At 46.4% G+C, this 14825-nt stretch overlaps 1 protein-coding gene across 3 annotated transcripts in view; it reads left to right on the top strand.

The window, feature by feature from the left end:
* The window catches only part of DAAM1 (dishevelled associated activator of morphogenesis 1), an 82699-nt gene that overhangs the window by 36803 nt on the left and 31071 nt on the right, over nucleotides 1–14825 (top strand). For all 3 annotated transcript variants that reach the window (XM_090141854.1, XM_090141853.1, XM_031605354.2), the window contains one exon: nucleotides 8225–8314. In XM_090141854.1, coding sequence (XP_089997980.1) covers nucleotides 8225–8314 — 90 coding nt within the window. The remainder of the gene's footprint in view (nucleotides 1–8224; nucleotides 8315–14825) is intronic.

Genomic DNA, 14825 nt, shown 5'->3' with positions numbered 1-14825 from the left:
CCCCCAGTTTCTAATCCGGTATAGAGAATGCATGAGGTTTTTGGCCTTGCAAAACAACACGGCTTTTAAGGAACAGCTGAGGGATCAACTGCAAAGCGGGGCTTTGCATTTCATGCTCTCAGGTCAGCTGTCCTTTTTCACTGCCTTTTGGCTCTGCTAGGAACTTCAGGATCTTGAGAACTGCTCCGCAGTGCTGAAGCCATCTTCCATCTTCCAGTGCCATGGCAGAGCAGGCCGGGCCGCAGGGCCTCCTCAGGACACCTGCTGGCTCTTGGAGCCTCATGGCATGATGCCTTTGGGCACAGTGCCTTCAGCCTGTGTTTTGGCAGGTGAGCATCTGCTACAGGCATTACACACCTCCTCAGTGAGGAAATAAGGATTTTCTGCCCACGTGTGCCTTATGCACTTGAATAAAGTAATCCACCAAGGAGTGCTGTATCCTGACTGAAGCATCCATGAAACTGCAGAGTCTGTTACAGCTACAAACCAGTATGGGGGCTCACCTGGCTCTGAAGGGCTTGCTGTTCCCAAGCAGTAACGTTAAGAAGGAGCTGTGTTACAGCACAACACAAATCCATAGCTTGAATAAGAAAAGCCCTTTGTCTCTGTGAGAAGTACAGCTGAAGTGGAAAAAACTATATGGTCTACCTGCTAAGTGCTTTCCTCTTTGCACTTCATAAAAGAGGAGGCCACATCACTGGGAGATGCCTGTGTAGCTCATTTGGTAATGCTTCAGTGATGTTTACTGGGGCATTCTGGGTTTCAGCTTGCACCAGCGCCCCTTAGGAGTCACCACAGAAGTACTGGCCTAGTTGGTCAGGCATCTGCTCCAGCCCTGTTTTGCTCCCCTCCTGCTCACACTGTGGTGTTGCAAGAGCCAAAGGCAGGATTGAACTCTGTGTGGATTTTACTTTGTTGCCAACCTCAGTAGGAAGCAGTAGGAAAGCTGTCTGTGCTGCTGCAGTATCTGCTGAAAGCAGGATCTCTTCCTTCCCTGGTGCACAGCCATGGCCAAGATTGTGCTTTTGAGGCTTCCCAACATGTGAAACAATACCTATATTTGATGGGTTCAGCTTCCCTAAAAACAACTAAAACCAAGTAGTTTTAGCAGACATCTTTCCGTTTCCTTGGAAGCAGAGCTTTGCAGGGAAGGCAAATAGCACTTCAGCAGTACGGAGTGGAGTGACAGCATTTCTTTCCTATGAAGCATCCCAGGCTTGGCTTGGAGCTTAACTTAAAAGAGGTATTGGTTAAGCAAGAGAAAAATGAGTTAGATTGTGTTTTAAAGCTCATCCACACACCTGCAGAGAAGCTCAGAGCGACAGTGGTGGGAGGGGTATCCCAAATAACATGGGGGTAACCAGCCCCCCTTCTCACCCCCCACTATCCTGAGATCTAGGGGCACTGGGCAGGCCAGGTATCTGAGACAGACTGCTGATGGGATCCATCTTGTGCAAATGTATATATACATGTGTATTTGTTCATTTATTTGTTTGTTTTTGTGATCTCTAAGACACAGATATGCAAGGAGCCTATTTCCACCTTACAGTGCCTGTGAGCATTTAGCTGTGGCTGAGTCCTGCTTTCCTCAGCTGCACCCTTCAGGCCCTGTGTGCATAGCAGTAAATCTTGGTGAGCTTTCAAGACTGAGGTAGTGTGAGGCTCCCTTATGACCCTTTTTTGATCCCTTCCTCAGGCTGGGGGAATGGTTCAGCCCCAGATAAACCATACATGATGCTCTGAGCACCCTGATCAAGCTGCAGGTGTCTCTGCTTATTGCAGAGGAGTTGGACTAAATGGCCTTTAAAGGTCCCTTCCAACTCTAAGAGTTCTATGATTCTATGATAAGTGAGTATCTGTTTTGGTCATGGGATGGTTGACTCAGTCTTCCAACTTCTGACAGATTTCATCAACAGAAGGGGTAACTAAAAAGTGATTAAAAAGGGAGCTGCTTCTTTGCATCCAGAAATAGGAAATGCACATCTGAAACCTCTCTGTTATTTATTTGCCAACACCATTATTTATTATGCTATGAGCTGTACCAGCTGATGGGCAGTCATGTTCAGCTGAGGTTAACTTAAATTTTATCCATTTCAGCTATCTCAGTAACAGATAATGGGCCAATGCATCTTATTCTGTTGCTTTCAGGGTTTAGGTTCAATTGTGTGGAAAAAGCTCTCTGGCCATCTACCTGCAGGGCTTTAGATCTGAGAGTACCCATCTGGTAAAACTGCTTAGATCAATGCAGTCCTTGCTTTAGGGTGCTGTGCACAATAATTCAGGCTGCAGAAGTGTTTAATTAAAATGGGAGAAAGGTTTTCCAGATGATGTTGGTGAAAAGGTCATGGAAGGCTGAGCTCAGTAAATTAAAAATATGCATATATGTGGTTTTTTTTAAAATGCATCAGTGTTGGAATGTGAACACCTTTAAAGTCTGAACTTATAGATGATTGAAGTAGTTAATTAGATGAAATAAAGTTAGGTGTCTGAACTGATGGAATACAAAGCAGCTGCAGTCATTTATCAAACAGCTAAATCAGATATTGATGGCCATAATCTTTCCTGCAGGAGAGGAGAGGAATATATATTTTGTTTATGTCTGTCCAATGTGTTCAGGTCAGTAACTGAAAGCTGCAAAGCAGGATGGATTGGGGTCTCTTCTTTCTAATTCAGGACTTAAATTAAATGTGGGAGGAGGCCTTGTTGCTGCTCGTTGCCTTGCTGTAGGCAATTTCCTTTCTTCAAAGTATTCATTAAATGATAAAGGCAAAATGAATATGAATCTTCTGCCCCTTATGCTTATTCATTAATAAACATAAACAGTTGGTTTTTGGTCATGGTTCATATTTCCAGGTGCCAGTTGCCGTGAATAAATTGATGTATATGATAACACTGGCTGGGGTCAGCCTGCCTGGGGGCTGGTTTGAGTCCTCAGAGCACTGCGGCTGGAAAAATGTGTGCTAGAGAGGAGGTATTTTTATTACTTGTACTAAAATCAAAAGGCCTCCATGTTTAAAATAAAAAAGCTAAGCTAAATCTGCCTACATTGAGAGTTGGAATTGCTTAAATAAGCGTTAGAAAGACAGAGGAGTGGCACAGCAGGATGCATTACCTTCAGAGTGTGTTTGAAGGTGATGTATTGTTTGCATACAGCTGTAGTGGCCACTGATTAATACATCAGTTTCTTGAAGAAAACAACTGAAAATTTGCTGTGTGCCATTGTAAATCATGGCCAGGAGCAACAGTGAGTGCAGCAGCCTCCCGGCAAGGCAGCACATTTGTTCAGAGGAAGAAGATTAGATGAGGTACGGGAGGAAAAATGCTGATTGCTGTTTCCCTTGACACTGCAACATTCTTGGATAAATCACATTGATGAACTTGGAGAAGAATGCCTGGAAGAGGGTGAAAAAGCGATATGACCCCTGAGAAAGGAAGCAAACGCAGACTTCAACAGGCAATTTTTTTTTTAATTTCCCATGCTGTACCAGTTAGCACTACAAGTTCCACTTGTTTCTTTTTTCTCTTGGTTTTTGTTGTTATTGTTATTTTTTAGACAATCTTGGATCTTTCTGTATATATTTGAGGATAGAGATCTTGGCTGTGTGCTGTAGTCCCACTGGTGTCCTTGCAGCCTTACACAGAAGCTTCAAAACTCTGTGTGCTCGTCCATCAGGAGTTCATTCACTTATTTGTTATGTTGTTCTTTTATTGGTTTAGGATGTCTTTCCATATCATAGAATCATAGAATGGCTTGGGTTGAAAAGGACCCCAATGATCATTGAGTTTCAACCCCCTGCTATGTGCAGGGTCACCAGTCAGCAGACCAGGCTGCCCAGAGCCACATCCAGCCTGGCCTTGAATGGGGCATCCACAACCTCCTTGGGCAACTTGTTGCAGTGCCTCACCACCCTTTGAATGAAAAACTTCCTCCTATATATGCATATATATATGAGGTATATATATATGCATATACATACATATACACATGCATCTGTATATGTATGTAGGCACACTTGTATCTATCAACCCCCAACAAACCTTTTCATGAATTTTTATTTCAACTCTGACTCCAAATAACCTCCTCTCTCCTCATCTCCTGCACGTGTTGCAGTTGCACAGTTAATCAGCCTGAAAGGGTACATTAGACTGTTGATAAATTTTTCATCATGTTTCCTACCACCTCTGAAAATATTCCAGGAGTGGCAAATCCTCTCTGGTTATTTAATTATCTGTTTTTTAATCTCTCCTCCCTACTTTTTGTGGAGTTGGTTTTTTTTTTCTTTTTCTTTTTTTTGGATGTGGAGTTTATGAGCTGTAAAGGAAAACCCAGTGCTGGTTACATGGTACTCTGCTGATATAGCAGATGCTGCGCACAGCATTGTGTCCCATCTCTGCCACCCCATGGAGCAGGGAATAGCAAAGGGGAGGAATGCAGGTGCTTCAGTCTGCAATTTCACGCCTGGGCTGTCCTGCCTATCCTTAGCATTCAAACCACTACTCTCTCTATATATTTCCTGTGCTCCAATGTGACCTAAAGCCATTCCGCCCCACTGCCCCCTCCCTCTGCTGACCTCTTGTCATGGAGCTGGCAGCCCCAACCACCTCCTCACTTCCTGCCACTTCCCCAGTGAAAGCCAATGGCTCTCAGCCCTCAGAAGATGCTCGTTAAAATTTCCAGCATGGCACAAGTGTCTGCAACAGCCTGGGGCTGCACTTTGATGCCCTGTCCGCTTGGAGAGTTAGCTAGTTATTTCAGCAGCAGTGCCTTCCTTTGCTCTGATCTGGGTTTGCATTTAAGCCATGCTCAGAGCCTGCACTGGCTGCAAACCAGAAAGGCTGTGGAGTCTCCCACCTTGGAGATAGCCAAAAGCCATGTGGACATGGTACTGAGCAACAGCTCAGTGTCCCTGCTTGAGCAGGGCATTGGAACAAATGGACCCAGATCACCCTTCCCACCATAGACAGCTTGAAACCTCACAGCTTCTCCTGTCCCTGCACCACTCAGCAGAACTCTTCTTTGGTATGTACTCCCCAGCCCTTCCATCTACAGGTGCATCCTTACTGCCTGAGTTCTCCATACTGCCCAATTGCTGGCTTGGCAATGTCAGGACTGTGGGCACCTTTCCCCTTAGCACCACTGTGCAACCTCCCAGGGACAGGTGGAGGGAGGAATGAGAACTCCAGTTTGGTCCATATGTACCTAAGGTAGCTTTAGGAGAACAGTGTGGAACTACTTTTGCTGTACACTCATGTTGTGCACAGAGAGAATAGGTTTGCTTGGTGCAAGGGGGAACCTTGAGCCATCAGCAAGGCAAGCAGTATGGTTGTATTTTACATCCTAGAAATAGCATAAACTCAGTCACATCTCCCCTATGAGGTTTTTTTGTTTTGTTTTAAAATCATATTCAAATGCAGATTTAATGTGGAAACATGTTTCCTGATCTAAAGGTGAAGAGTTTAACTGTACGGGATAAATATTTAAAAGCAGCGTATCTCTTTCCAGTAAAAACACTCTGGGCAGAGACTTCCTTTTGGTAGCAAAATGAGGCTGTTATTTTACGTGCCTTTGACCTGATTCCAAGTGAATCTTTAAAATAGCAAAGTTGGCAGCTCTGGCTGTGCGAGACAGCCAGGTGCAAAGGGGCCAAGCTGGTAGAGGCAGAGGTGAAAGTGGTGGGTGGGGATGGACGCTAACCTGGGGCTGTCTTCTTCAACCATTGCCAACATCACGTGCTAGAGTTGCAGTGAATGGCTTGCAAATGGCCTGTATAATTAATTGCCTGTTAGAATCATCTAATTATTGAGTTCATGATTATTAATTGAAGGTGTGGATGGGTTTGAGGTTGTGCCCAACTACTCTGTCGTAACTCAGCAGTGCAGTTGCAGATGATTTTCTCAGCCCAGAGTTGGTGCGGTTGCCTGTAAACAACTGGAAGATGGTTGGGTTTTGTCTCCTCTGTTGATCATCTGGAGTCGAAAGGATGGTTTCTGAACAGCCTGCTTGGGGCCAGGGGAGCCTGAGAAACTCATCCGTGAGCACTGTGATGCTTCAAACCCTGCAAGGCTGAGGGCAGGTGCAGGGATTCCCATGCATATCCTAACAGCAGAGATCTCCTTCTTCATGGTTAAGTCGTCGTAACAACTCAAAATAACAGTTATTAGTCACTGTGTGATTATGAGGGGTTTTGTATTCACTGCTTGCCACTTATTATTTATTTAAACACCTCTCCCAAGATCCTTCAAGACATCATTAGGTAGGTGTTTCTGAGGGATGCAGGGCTGTGATAACTTGTTAGATTACTCTCAGAGCTTGGGCACAATGGAATGTACTGTGTGAGGCTCAGCAGTATTTCTGCACCTTATTTGGATGTGTTTGCATATTGTCATATCCCAGCACCTTAAATGTTCTTCCACTTTATTCCTTCTTACTACTGTTGAAGCTTTAGCTCAGTTTATATTTTCTCTTGGTTAATAAATCTTCGTGTCTGCACAAGTCTTATTTTTAGGGATTGGATATTTGAAACATTTCAATGAATATTTTTTCTGAGCCCCTCAGCACTGCTGTGCCTGGGATTCAAGTGACAGGGAAGTGTTGGGTCACACTGAGGTGACCCTCACCACAGAGTGGATATCCATCACAGAACCCTCATCTTCTCTCACCCACCCCAACATCCTTCTCCAAAGAATTGTGTTTGAACAGGATGAATTGCTGCTAGGTGTTTCCCTTGTAAGGGCATCTTGCAAGCCTGCTTCCACAGTTCCCCATGCATCAGCTGGGCTCAGTGGGGGGATGCCCACTTGAGCATTGGCTTGAAGGGTCGGTTGATGTGGAAGAGAAAGTTAAGGCAGAGGCAAAGCTTCTCCATACATATATAACCAATAAAGCTCCATCACGCCTTTTCTTTTGAGAAGCAATTTATTGGGAAGTGAAATCTTTACCTGCAGTGGATATATAGGTGAAACTGCAGCTGCCTCTCCTCTCGGAGATGCTCAGGATGTGGCATGTCATGCTGTTTGGGTTACAAGACTGAGCTGAAGGCTCCCTTCCTTGAATACTGGATGTAACATAAGCTTTAATTAAATCAGCTAGATTTCTTCATGTGGGCTTGCTCATGTAGGGACCACTTCTACCCATAGGCTCCTTGTTCAGCCTTCACCTAATGGGGCTTTTGCCTTTGGTTGGGGTACCAGAGTCTACCAGCACAGAGAAAACAATTAGTTTGTAAGTGTTAATATTCAGGCAGGAACAATTTAAGAGTCTTTGTGTGGCTTTGGTTTTTTTTTTCCAATTGCTTTTCAGTTGCTGGAATTAAGTGTGTAGTTTTAATGGGGATCCTCTTAGTTAAATCCACAGATGGGTGGGATGAGTTGGCTGCAGGCCACACTATGCCTCTCCTGTGACCTTGTACAGCATCCCCAGTGCTCCCACCACCCTGCCAGCACCCTTCCAGCAAAAGGTTTGTCATCGATGGGGGTGGCTTTCAGAGACATCCATAGCTGTAGGATCAATGTTGGCTTTAGAAATGAGCCTCGCAGCCCTGCCGGAATGCTTTATTTAGTTCGTTCTCTGATAAAAGCTCTGACCTACATCTAGCAGCAGGAAGCGATGAGGCTTTGATAGTACTCAGGCATCCCAGCGGAGGGCACGCTGCTAACTGAGGCCTCAAAGTCAAAAATGGATGTGCCCTTTAAAATAAAACCACATAGACTAAGAAGATCTCAGTCAGTAAATGGCTTGATCTCCAGGAGACAGTACGTAGTACATACGCACTTTTGATGGAGAGGGTGTATCTCTTTTTCAAGTGTAGTTATTAGGAAAAAGTGCTTTTAAAAATTATTAGCAAACGTGCCAAAAGCCAAAAACCTGTCAACCCAAGTCCCTTAGAGCTTCAGGTCTCTAGGTGAAGATGTAACTGCTGGGCTCTTGGTGTATTGATGTCCTTTCCGAGCTGCTGCTGCCTTAGAAGCAATTTAGGTGATGTCTGGAAGGGGCCAGGCAGAGTTTTACAGCTGCTTCCTCCCGGCAGCCGGCTGCCACCCAGGAGTCATGGAGAGGTCAGCAATCACAGGATGATAATTAGTGAATTGACCTGGCAAATCAATAGGTGCAGGACACGGGGCGATGCGCTGGGACTGCCACTGGTCTGCATCGCTCGCCTGGGGGGTTGTGTCTGTGTGATCACTGTGCTGTGTACTCACATGGCTTGTTTTTTCTCCTTGTCAGGATGAACTTGACCTCACCGACAAGCACAGAGAAGCTATGTTTGCCCTGCCGGCAGAGAAGAAGTGGCAGATCTACTGCAGCAAGAAAAAGGTAAGAGACATGTCTGCGTGCTGCCACAGCTGAGCATTTCCCTTCCTTGTACCTGGGAGGGGAGGGCATGTGAAGGAGAAGCAACAACTTTGTGTGCTCTTTGTGCAAAGTAGTATTTGGGGCATCACAGAAACCCGTCTGTTCCCTCAGGTGGTCCTGGGAAAGCGTAGTGGCCAGCAAGGTCCTCAGACCCACATCTTCAAAACGCAGAATCCTTTCTGCTGAGCCCTCTTGGGTATGAGCTGGGTCTCTGCAAGGCACTTGGTTTCTCTGCAGTTTCCCCAGGTCCCAAAGCTGGGGACAGACTGACCGCTTCAAGCATTGTGGTCACTCAAGGGCTCATAGTTAGGAGGGAGACGAACTTTTGACATAGACATAGTGACAGGACAAGTGGAAATGCTTTTAAACTAAAAGAGGAGAGATTTAGATTAGATGTTAGGGGGAAATTTTTCATTTAAAGGGAGGTGAGGCCCTGACACTGCTGCTCAGAGCTGTGGGTGCCCCATCCCTAGCCAGGTTGGATGGAGCCCTGGGCCTGATTTGGTGCCTGATTTAGTGCCTGATTTAGAGGTTGCAAACCCTGCCTACAGCAGGAGGTTGGAGCTAGGTGTTCTTTAAGATCCTTTCCAACTCAGGCCATTCTATGATTCTATGAAAAATATTAAATTTCAGAAACTGATTGAAGCATTGTAAGGACAAGGTGATTCCAGGAGCTCAGCTTTGCAGCATCGTCTCTCAGTGGGGGGCAAATGCCATTCATTCCCAAATTTGCTACCACACCCCATAACATTTCCACTTTGCTGCAGAAGTTGGCTCTGAAATGCTCATGGTGGCCTGGCTGTGCTCAGATGGCACTTGTCACTGCTAATGCATGTTTTCTTCTGCTCTAGCAATGGCACCAGATATTCCAGCCTCATTTCAGGCCAAGAGACAGCTTACCTTGCTCATGTAGGATTAAGTTTTAAGCCTCTCATAAATACCTCTAAAATCCATGTATTATTGTTATACAGAGGCCTGGCATACCTGAGATTTAAATTGGAGGGGAGAAGATGTTAACAAATTACAGGCGCTTCCTAATCAACAAGGAAATGAGCAGAAGATGCTCACTTGTCACTGCCTCTAGGATAAAGCTAGCCATAGTCCAGTGTGTCTGGATAATCAGAGACATTAGGAACTTAAATCACACAGCTCCATGTAATTATTATTGTGTGTGAAGATTACATGCTATCTAATCTCCTGGGTAGGATTTAGATGGGACTGATGTTCCCCCATTCCAGCACTCACACAAGCACTATGATGCTTTTTGAAAATGTTGCTGAAGAAAGTCACAGCTCCTTGGTAGGTGTGAAGGAAAGAGCTGCAGAGGTGTCCTGTGCCATCCTCCAGAGCGCTGCCCTGCTCGAGAAACCATCTGGGAACCTGCAGGGCTTATGCAGGAGGTGTGCTGGTGGCTGGTTTGCAAGAGAGACAAGTGCTTTTGTCCTGCTTTTTAATTAAAAATGAACAAAACCATATCAGCAGAGCCTTTAGCAGGTGGGAAGCGTGGGGAGCCAGGAATCAGGTGTGCTGGAAAACATTTCCCTGTGCATGGCATGCTCTAGGCAGTCCTGTTCCCCTGTGATGAACATGGCTTGAGGACAACAGAAACATTTGTGGCTGTCACAGTACCTTACAGAACTCATACTTGTGTACCTCTTTGTTTTTATCTGGCAGTATCTTCAGGGTAGCTTGTAATATCTGGAAGTGAGGGTTGGACTTCTCCAACTGAGAGTAATTACTGGGATTAGGCAGCAGTGCTGGTGCTGGATGTAAGGCTCGGGTCCTACCTAGCTGCCTCAGCCACAGCCCCAGTGGCTGTGATTTGGGAAGTTCAGGACACACTGAAATATTTTGGCTTGTCAATGGTTAATAGCAAGTCATTGCTTGAAATGCATGAGAACTTGTAACACCTGATGGGTCCTGGGGGGAGTTGGCAAAGGCTGACATCAGTCATAGGCAGCTGAGTGACTTGCCAAGGGTCCAGAACTTTCCCGAGAGCAGTTTTTAAGAGACCTTAAAGGTTCCAACTCCCCTGCCATGTGCAGGGTTGCCAACCACTAAGTCAGACACTAGATCAGATAATAGACCAAGCTGCCCAGAACCCCATCCAACCTGGCCCTGAACACCTCCAGGGATGGGGCACCCACAGAGCTTTCTAGGCAGCAGTGCCAGGGCCTCACTGCCCTCTGATGCTCTGAGTGCAGAGAGAGAAAGCAGCTTGTGATCAAGGCTGGCCAGACTGGAGGCAGCCACTCAGGCAGGAGCTGAAGTCTGCATTAAATCCGCACTCAAATCAGGAGGGAGGATTTAAAGAGTACTGGACCCCCTTTGAAGTTGTCAGCTCTTTAGTCAGCCGAGATAAAGCAAGGAAACGTGAAAGTGGAGGTGCATTAACAGCGGGATAAGGTCTGATTTTAGAAGTGGTATTTCTGGATGATGACTCGTTTCATACCTCATCTCAAAGCATTTTATTCCCTGCTGGTCCTGCTCTCCAGGAGAGGATATTGCTCGGAAGCACAGGGAGGAAGCCGGAGGGTTTCCAGGTTTAATGTTTCTTTGGCCGTGGGTTCGAGGCAGTGAAAACAAAGAGGGAGTCGGGATGGCCTTTCTCAAGCAGAGAGGACAGGCTCCAAAGGGAGCTAATAAATAACACTTTGCTCTTACTCTGCAGCACCTCTTCCTTGCAGGAGAGTTGACTCCTGCCAGCCCCGGTGGTCATGCTGCTGGAGCAAGTCACTGGGTCATCTTTAAGATCCTCAGAATAAATGTAGATTCAGGGTATTCAGGCAGAAATGCACCATAAATAGGTGCATGGAAGGGATTGGTAGCTAAAATCAGTCCAAAAATATATGGGTTCTGGCTCTGGCCCCTCCCTTTCATTTAAACCTATCTCTCTACAGCATCTGTAGAACCCAAGCAGAGGTTGTGCAAGGATGACAAATGACCTGTGAAGATGACAAATGGTGCTGCATGCTTTAAATCTCTGCTGAAAAGCTGTTAGTGTGGTGATGCTGGACAGCTTTTCAGTACGAAACTGTCCTTGGGCAAGCAAGAGTTACCTTTACATCTGACATTTCCTCAGCTGTCAGATGTAACATCACGGTCCCTTTGCGTTAGGAAAAGGCAACAATGGTGTGTTTGCAGGGAGAACAGGGAAAAAACATGATAAATAGGGAAGTGAGTGATGACTCTCCAATGATATTGTTTTTCCCAACCAGATGGCCTCTTTCCTGTCTGACTGTGCCTTCCAACCTCCAGAGAGCTCTGCTTTCCAGCTTTCTGCTCCACGTGCATCTTTGTCCTGGAGCTTGACTGTGGGGCTTGTGTTGATATAAATTTCCTCCATTTAAAACCATTTTTCCCTTTTTTTTTTTTTTTTTTTTTTTTTTTGCTGCAGTAGCTTAGAGCAAAATGTGACAGAGAGGAAGAGGAAAAAATAGCCCAGCACTTTGCCTGCTAAGCCACCTGGGTTGAATGAGGAGTGCTGCAGCCAGGCAATACCTGAAGTTGTGGCTGCAGCAGGTTGAACACCATCTCGGGTGTAATCCTCCTGACTGACACTCCTCCCCTTCCCTCTGAACAGCAGAGAACACGGCTGTGTATACATGGCTGGGGGTATTTCTCAATAGGAAATGTTTATGGTTTTTATCTTTCAAGGTAATTCCCTTTTTAGTTCCAATCACAACACACTTTTGTTAAAGCGAGGATTTTCTCTGTCTCCAGCCAAAAAATGCATCTGTTAGCAATCTTTTTGGATTTTAAACTGAAGCTTTTTAAACAATGAACCATCTGACTATGAAAGGCATCTGGTCATGGTATATTTGCTTATTGTTAGCATAATTTTTAAACCCTGGGAAAAGCATACAAGGGCCTGTGTGCATTTGTAGAAAAGAGAGTGTAGGAAGTATTAAAGAAGAACTGCATAGCCTGTGGTTTAATGGGATGGTTCAGATCTGAGATAGCAACTTTGGGAGATTCATATTAAATAACAGCCCTTCTCAGCAGCTGTGAGGCTGGCAGGGTCACTCTGCGAGCATTTGGCAGAGCATAGGGAAATGACATTATTTGCATTATTCCTTTTTTTGGTGTATGGATGCCACTGCTTGTGCACACCTGGCAAGGGTTCATCCACATTGGCAGAGCTGTGCTGGCTTGAAACTGCAATTCTGACAGCTTAAACCTACTTGTGCTACTGCCTGCTTCTTTTTCTACCTTGCAAATAGCACCCAGGTTGATCATCCTGGACTGTTCCTCTCTTGGCCCTGGAGATGCCAAAACTGGGTGGGCTGCTGGCAGTACTGAGCTTTACCTTGCTCTTCTTTGGAGCTTGCATAAAAACAAATGCATTTGCTTCCATTTCTGCAACTGGAACAAAGTTTTTAGAAGGAAGATTCAGACCTGGTGAGTCTGGCAGCTGTATTCCCACACAAATCTCCAGGTCAAACAGAGGCTGCCTGCTTATCCCAGACACTTGACAATCTGGCTCCTGCCTCTTTTAGTTTTCTTCTTAACCTTTCTTGTGACTGTCCTGGAGGGAAGTTTTCCTGGGTCAAGCCAGCTCAGCAGCTTGTCCCAAGAGGGGGGTGTCTACCAGAGTTTCTAGTGGTCAGATCTCTGAGGTTGGCATGGAGCTGGCTGTCAGCCCTCACTTTGGTGCTTCTTAAGGAGTCAGCAAGCAAAGGAAACACATTTGGAGGTTTCCCTCAAAGCCTTGAGCTTGCCTGATGTGTTCTTGCCTAACAAGTTGATAGTGATGGTTTGTAACGCAGAGAAGTGTTGGGCAGGCTGCAGAACTGAGCTTTGGGGATTTTTGCTTCTCTTAAGGCCATCGGACTCACTGCTGGCTGTTCTTAGTGATGCCATGCCCTGAGCTGGCCTGATGAGTATTCAGACCCATACATGGGGAAAGGAGGAAGGAAAACCACACTGTGTGGCAACCACTCTGAGTCCCCAGCTGCTTCCCTCCTTCCCCACTGACTTCCTACCTGCTCACACCACTTTCCTCTCCCTGGCCAAGTTTCCTAATGAGAGAGGAAGTGGAAGGCTTTGCTGACTAGAGGAAGAAAATTGAGAAATGCTTCTGTCCCTGGTTCCCATGGGGTGGGATGTGGTGGACCATCCTGGAGAGCTGAATTTGTTACATCCCACATGCCTCCAAAAACCTGCCTGGGTGAATTCACCCCATCAGACCTTGGTGCCTGGAAAGCTTCCTCCCTCATCCTGCCTCCGAGCAAAGCCATGTGAGTCACTTCCCTCCAGCTCCTCACTTTGTCAGGAGGCTCCTTTATTGCCACCAAATGCACTGAAGGACACTTATTGGTGTGCTGTAGACCATTAGCCACAATAATTACCACTGCTCAGCATCCTGCAGTGAGCCAAAGGAAGCCCCTGCCCTGATCTTTGGCTGCTTTATTGTGCTTTCCCCTTTTGCATGGGAGGCTGCCTTCCGACGAGTCTGCCCTGCTGCTCATGTGAATTAATGAGGTTCTGCCACACTTAATTGAGAGCACTCTTTAAATTGGGGGTTTCAGGGAGGAAATGCAAGAGCCCGAGGGAGCCGAAGCAAAAGGAAATATTTATAATGCAGCAAGTAAATTATAAATGAGCAATTTAGCCAATTTTGTTGTTCAGCCTCCTTCCCACCCCCTGGAGACCTTGGTGTTTTGTGCTCCACCGCTCCCTTTCAGTCCTAAGGCAGCAGCAGGTCTGTGTTCACACTGGGGCAGCAGTCATCTCATGGTTCCATGCTGTGCTGTGGTGGGATCCCACCCCCTTCCCAAGGCTTGGTGTTGCTGCTGGAAGGGGTTGGTGGTACTGCTGATGGAACCTTCAGTGATTCCTTCAGGAGGGAACAGGAACTGATCCCATTGTGAGCAGCATTCAAGGCATATGTGTGCATCTGGCTGCACCATCCCCTGGGACAAGGTGAGCATGCCAACCTTTAAAGGGAGGAAGAAAGCTGGCACAATGGAAATCTTTACCCATAGGCTTTGTAGGATTGGTGCTGAGCAGTCCTGCAGCAGGACTGCTCAGAGGGATGGGCTGACAGATGTGCACAGGCTTGCAGCATCCCTGTCCCCCTTCCCTCTTTTAAATTGCCTTGGGCACACATACATGTTCTCTCCCATGTCTGCTACATGCAGATGTGCACCAGCAGGTTCTGGGGCTCACCCTCTGCATCCTGTAGCAGCATTGTCAAAGGTGGTTGAGTTTTGTGGTCCCAGTCTGGTGCCTGTGTTCCCATGCAGTGTCTCAAGGCAGGTTTGAAGCAGTGAGCTGGTTATATTGGCACCCATTAGCAGATCCAGGTGAAGTGAGAAACCAAAAGGAGCTTTGGTTTGCTCCTTGCTCCTGCACTATGCAGCTAGACTGAGTGCATGGGGATGTGGGGTTCTACAGCAGCCTAAAGGGACACTGCATAGGGATGGCAGAGGCAAGTTGCCCTTTGGCTGCAGGCAGAGCACAAGGGATG

The sequence above is a fragment of the Phasianus colchicus genome, chromosome 5 (genome assembly GCF_987193195.1).
Source record: "Phasianus colchicus chromosome 5, bPhaCol1.hap1.1, whole genome shotgun sequence".
NCBI lineage: Eukaryota > Metazoa > Chordata > Aves > Galliformes > Phasianidae > Phasianus > Phasianus colchicus.
The sequence above is the reverse complement of the archived record's forward strand: the minus strand, read 5'-3'. Positions and strand labels throughout refer to the sequence as shown.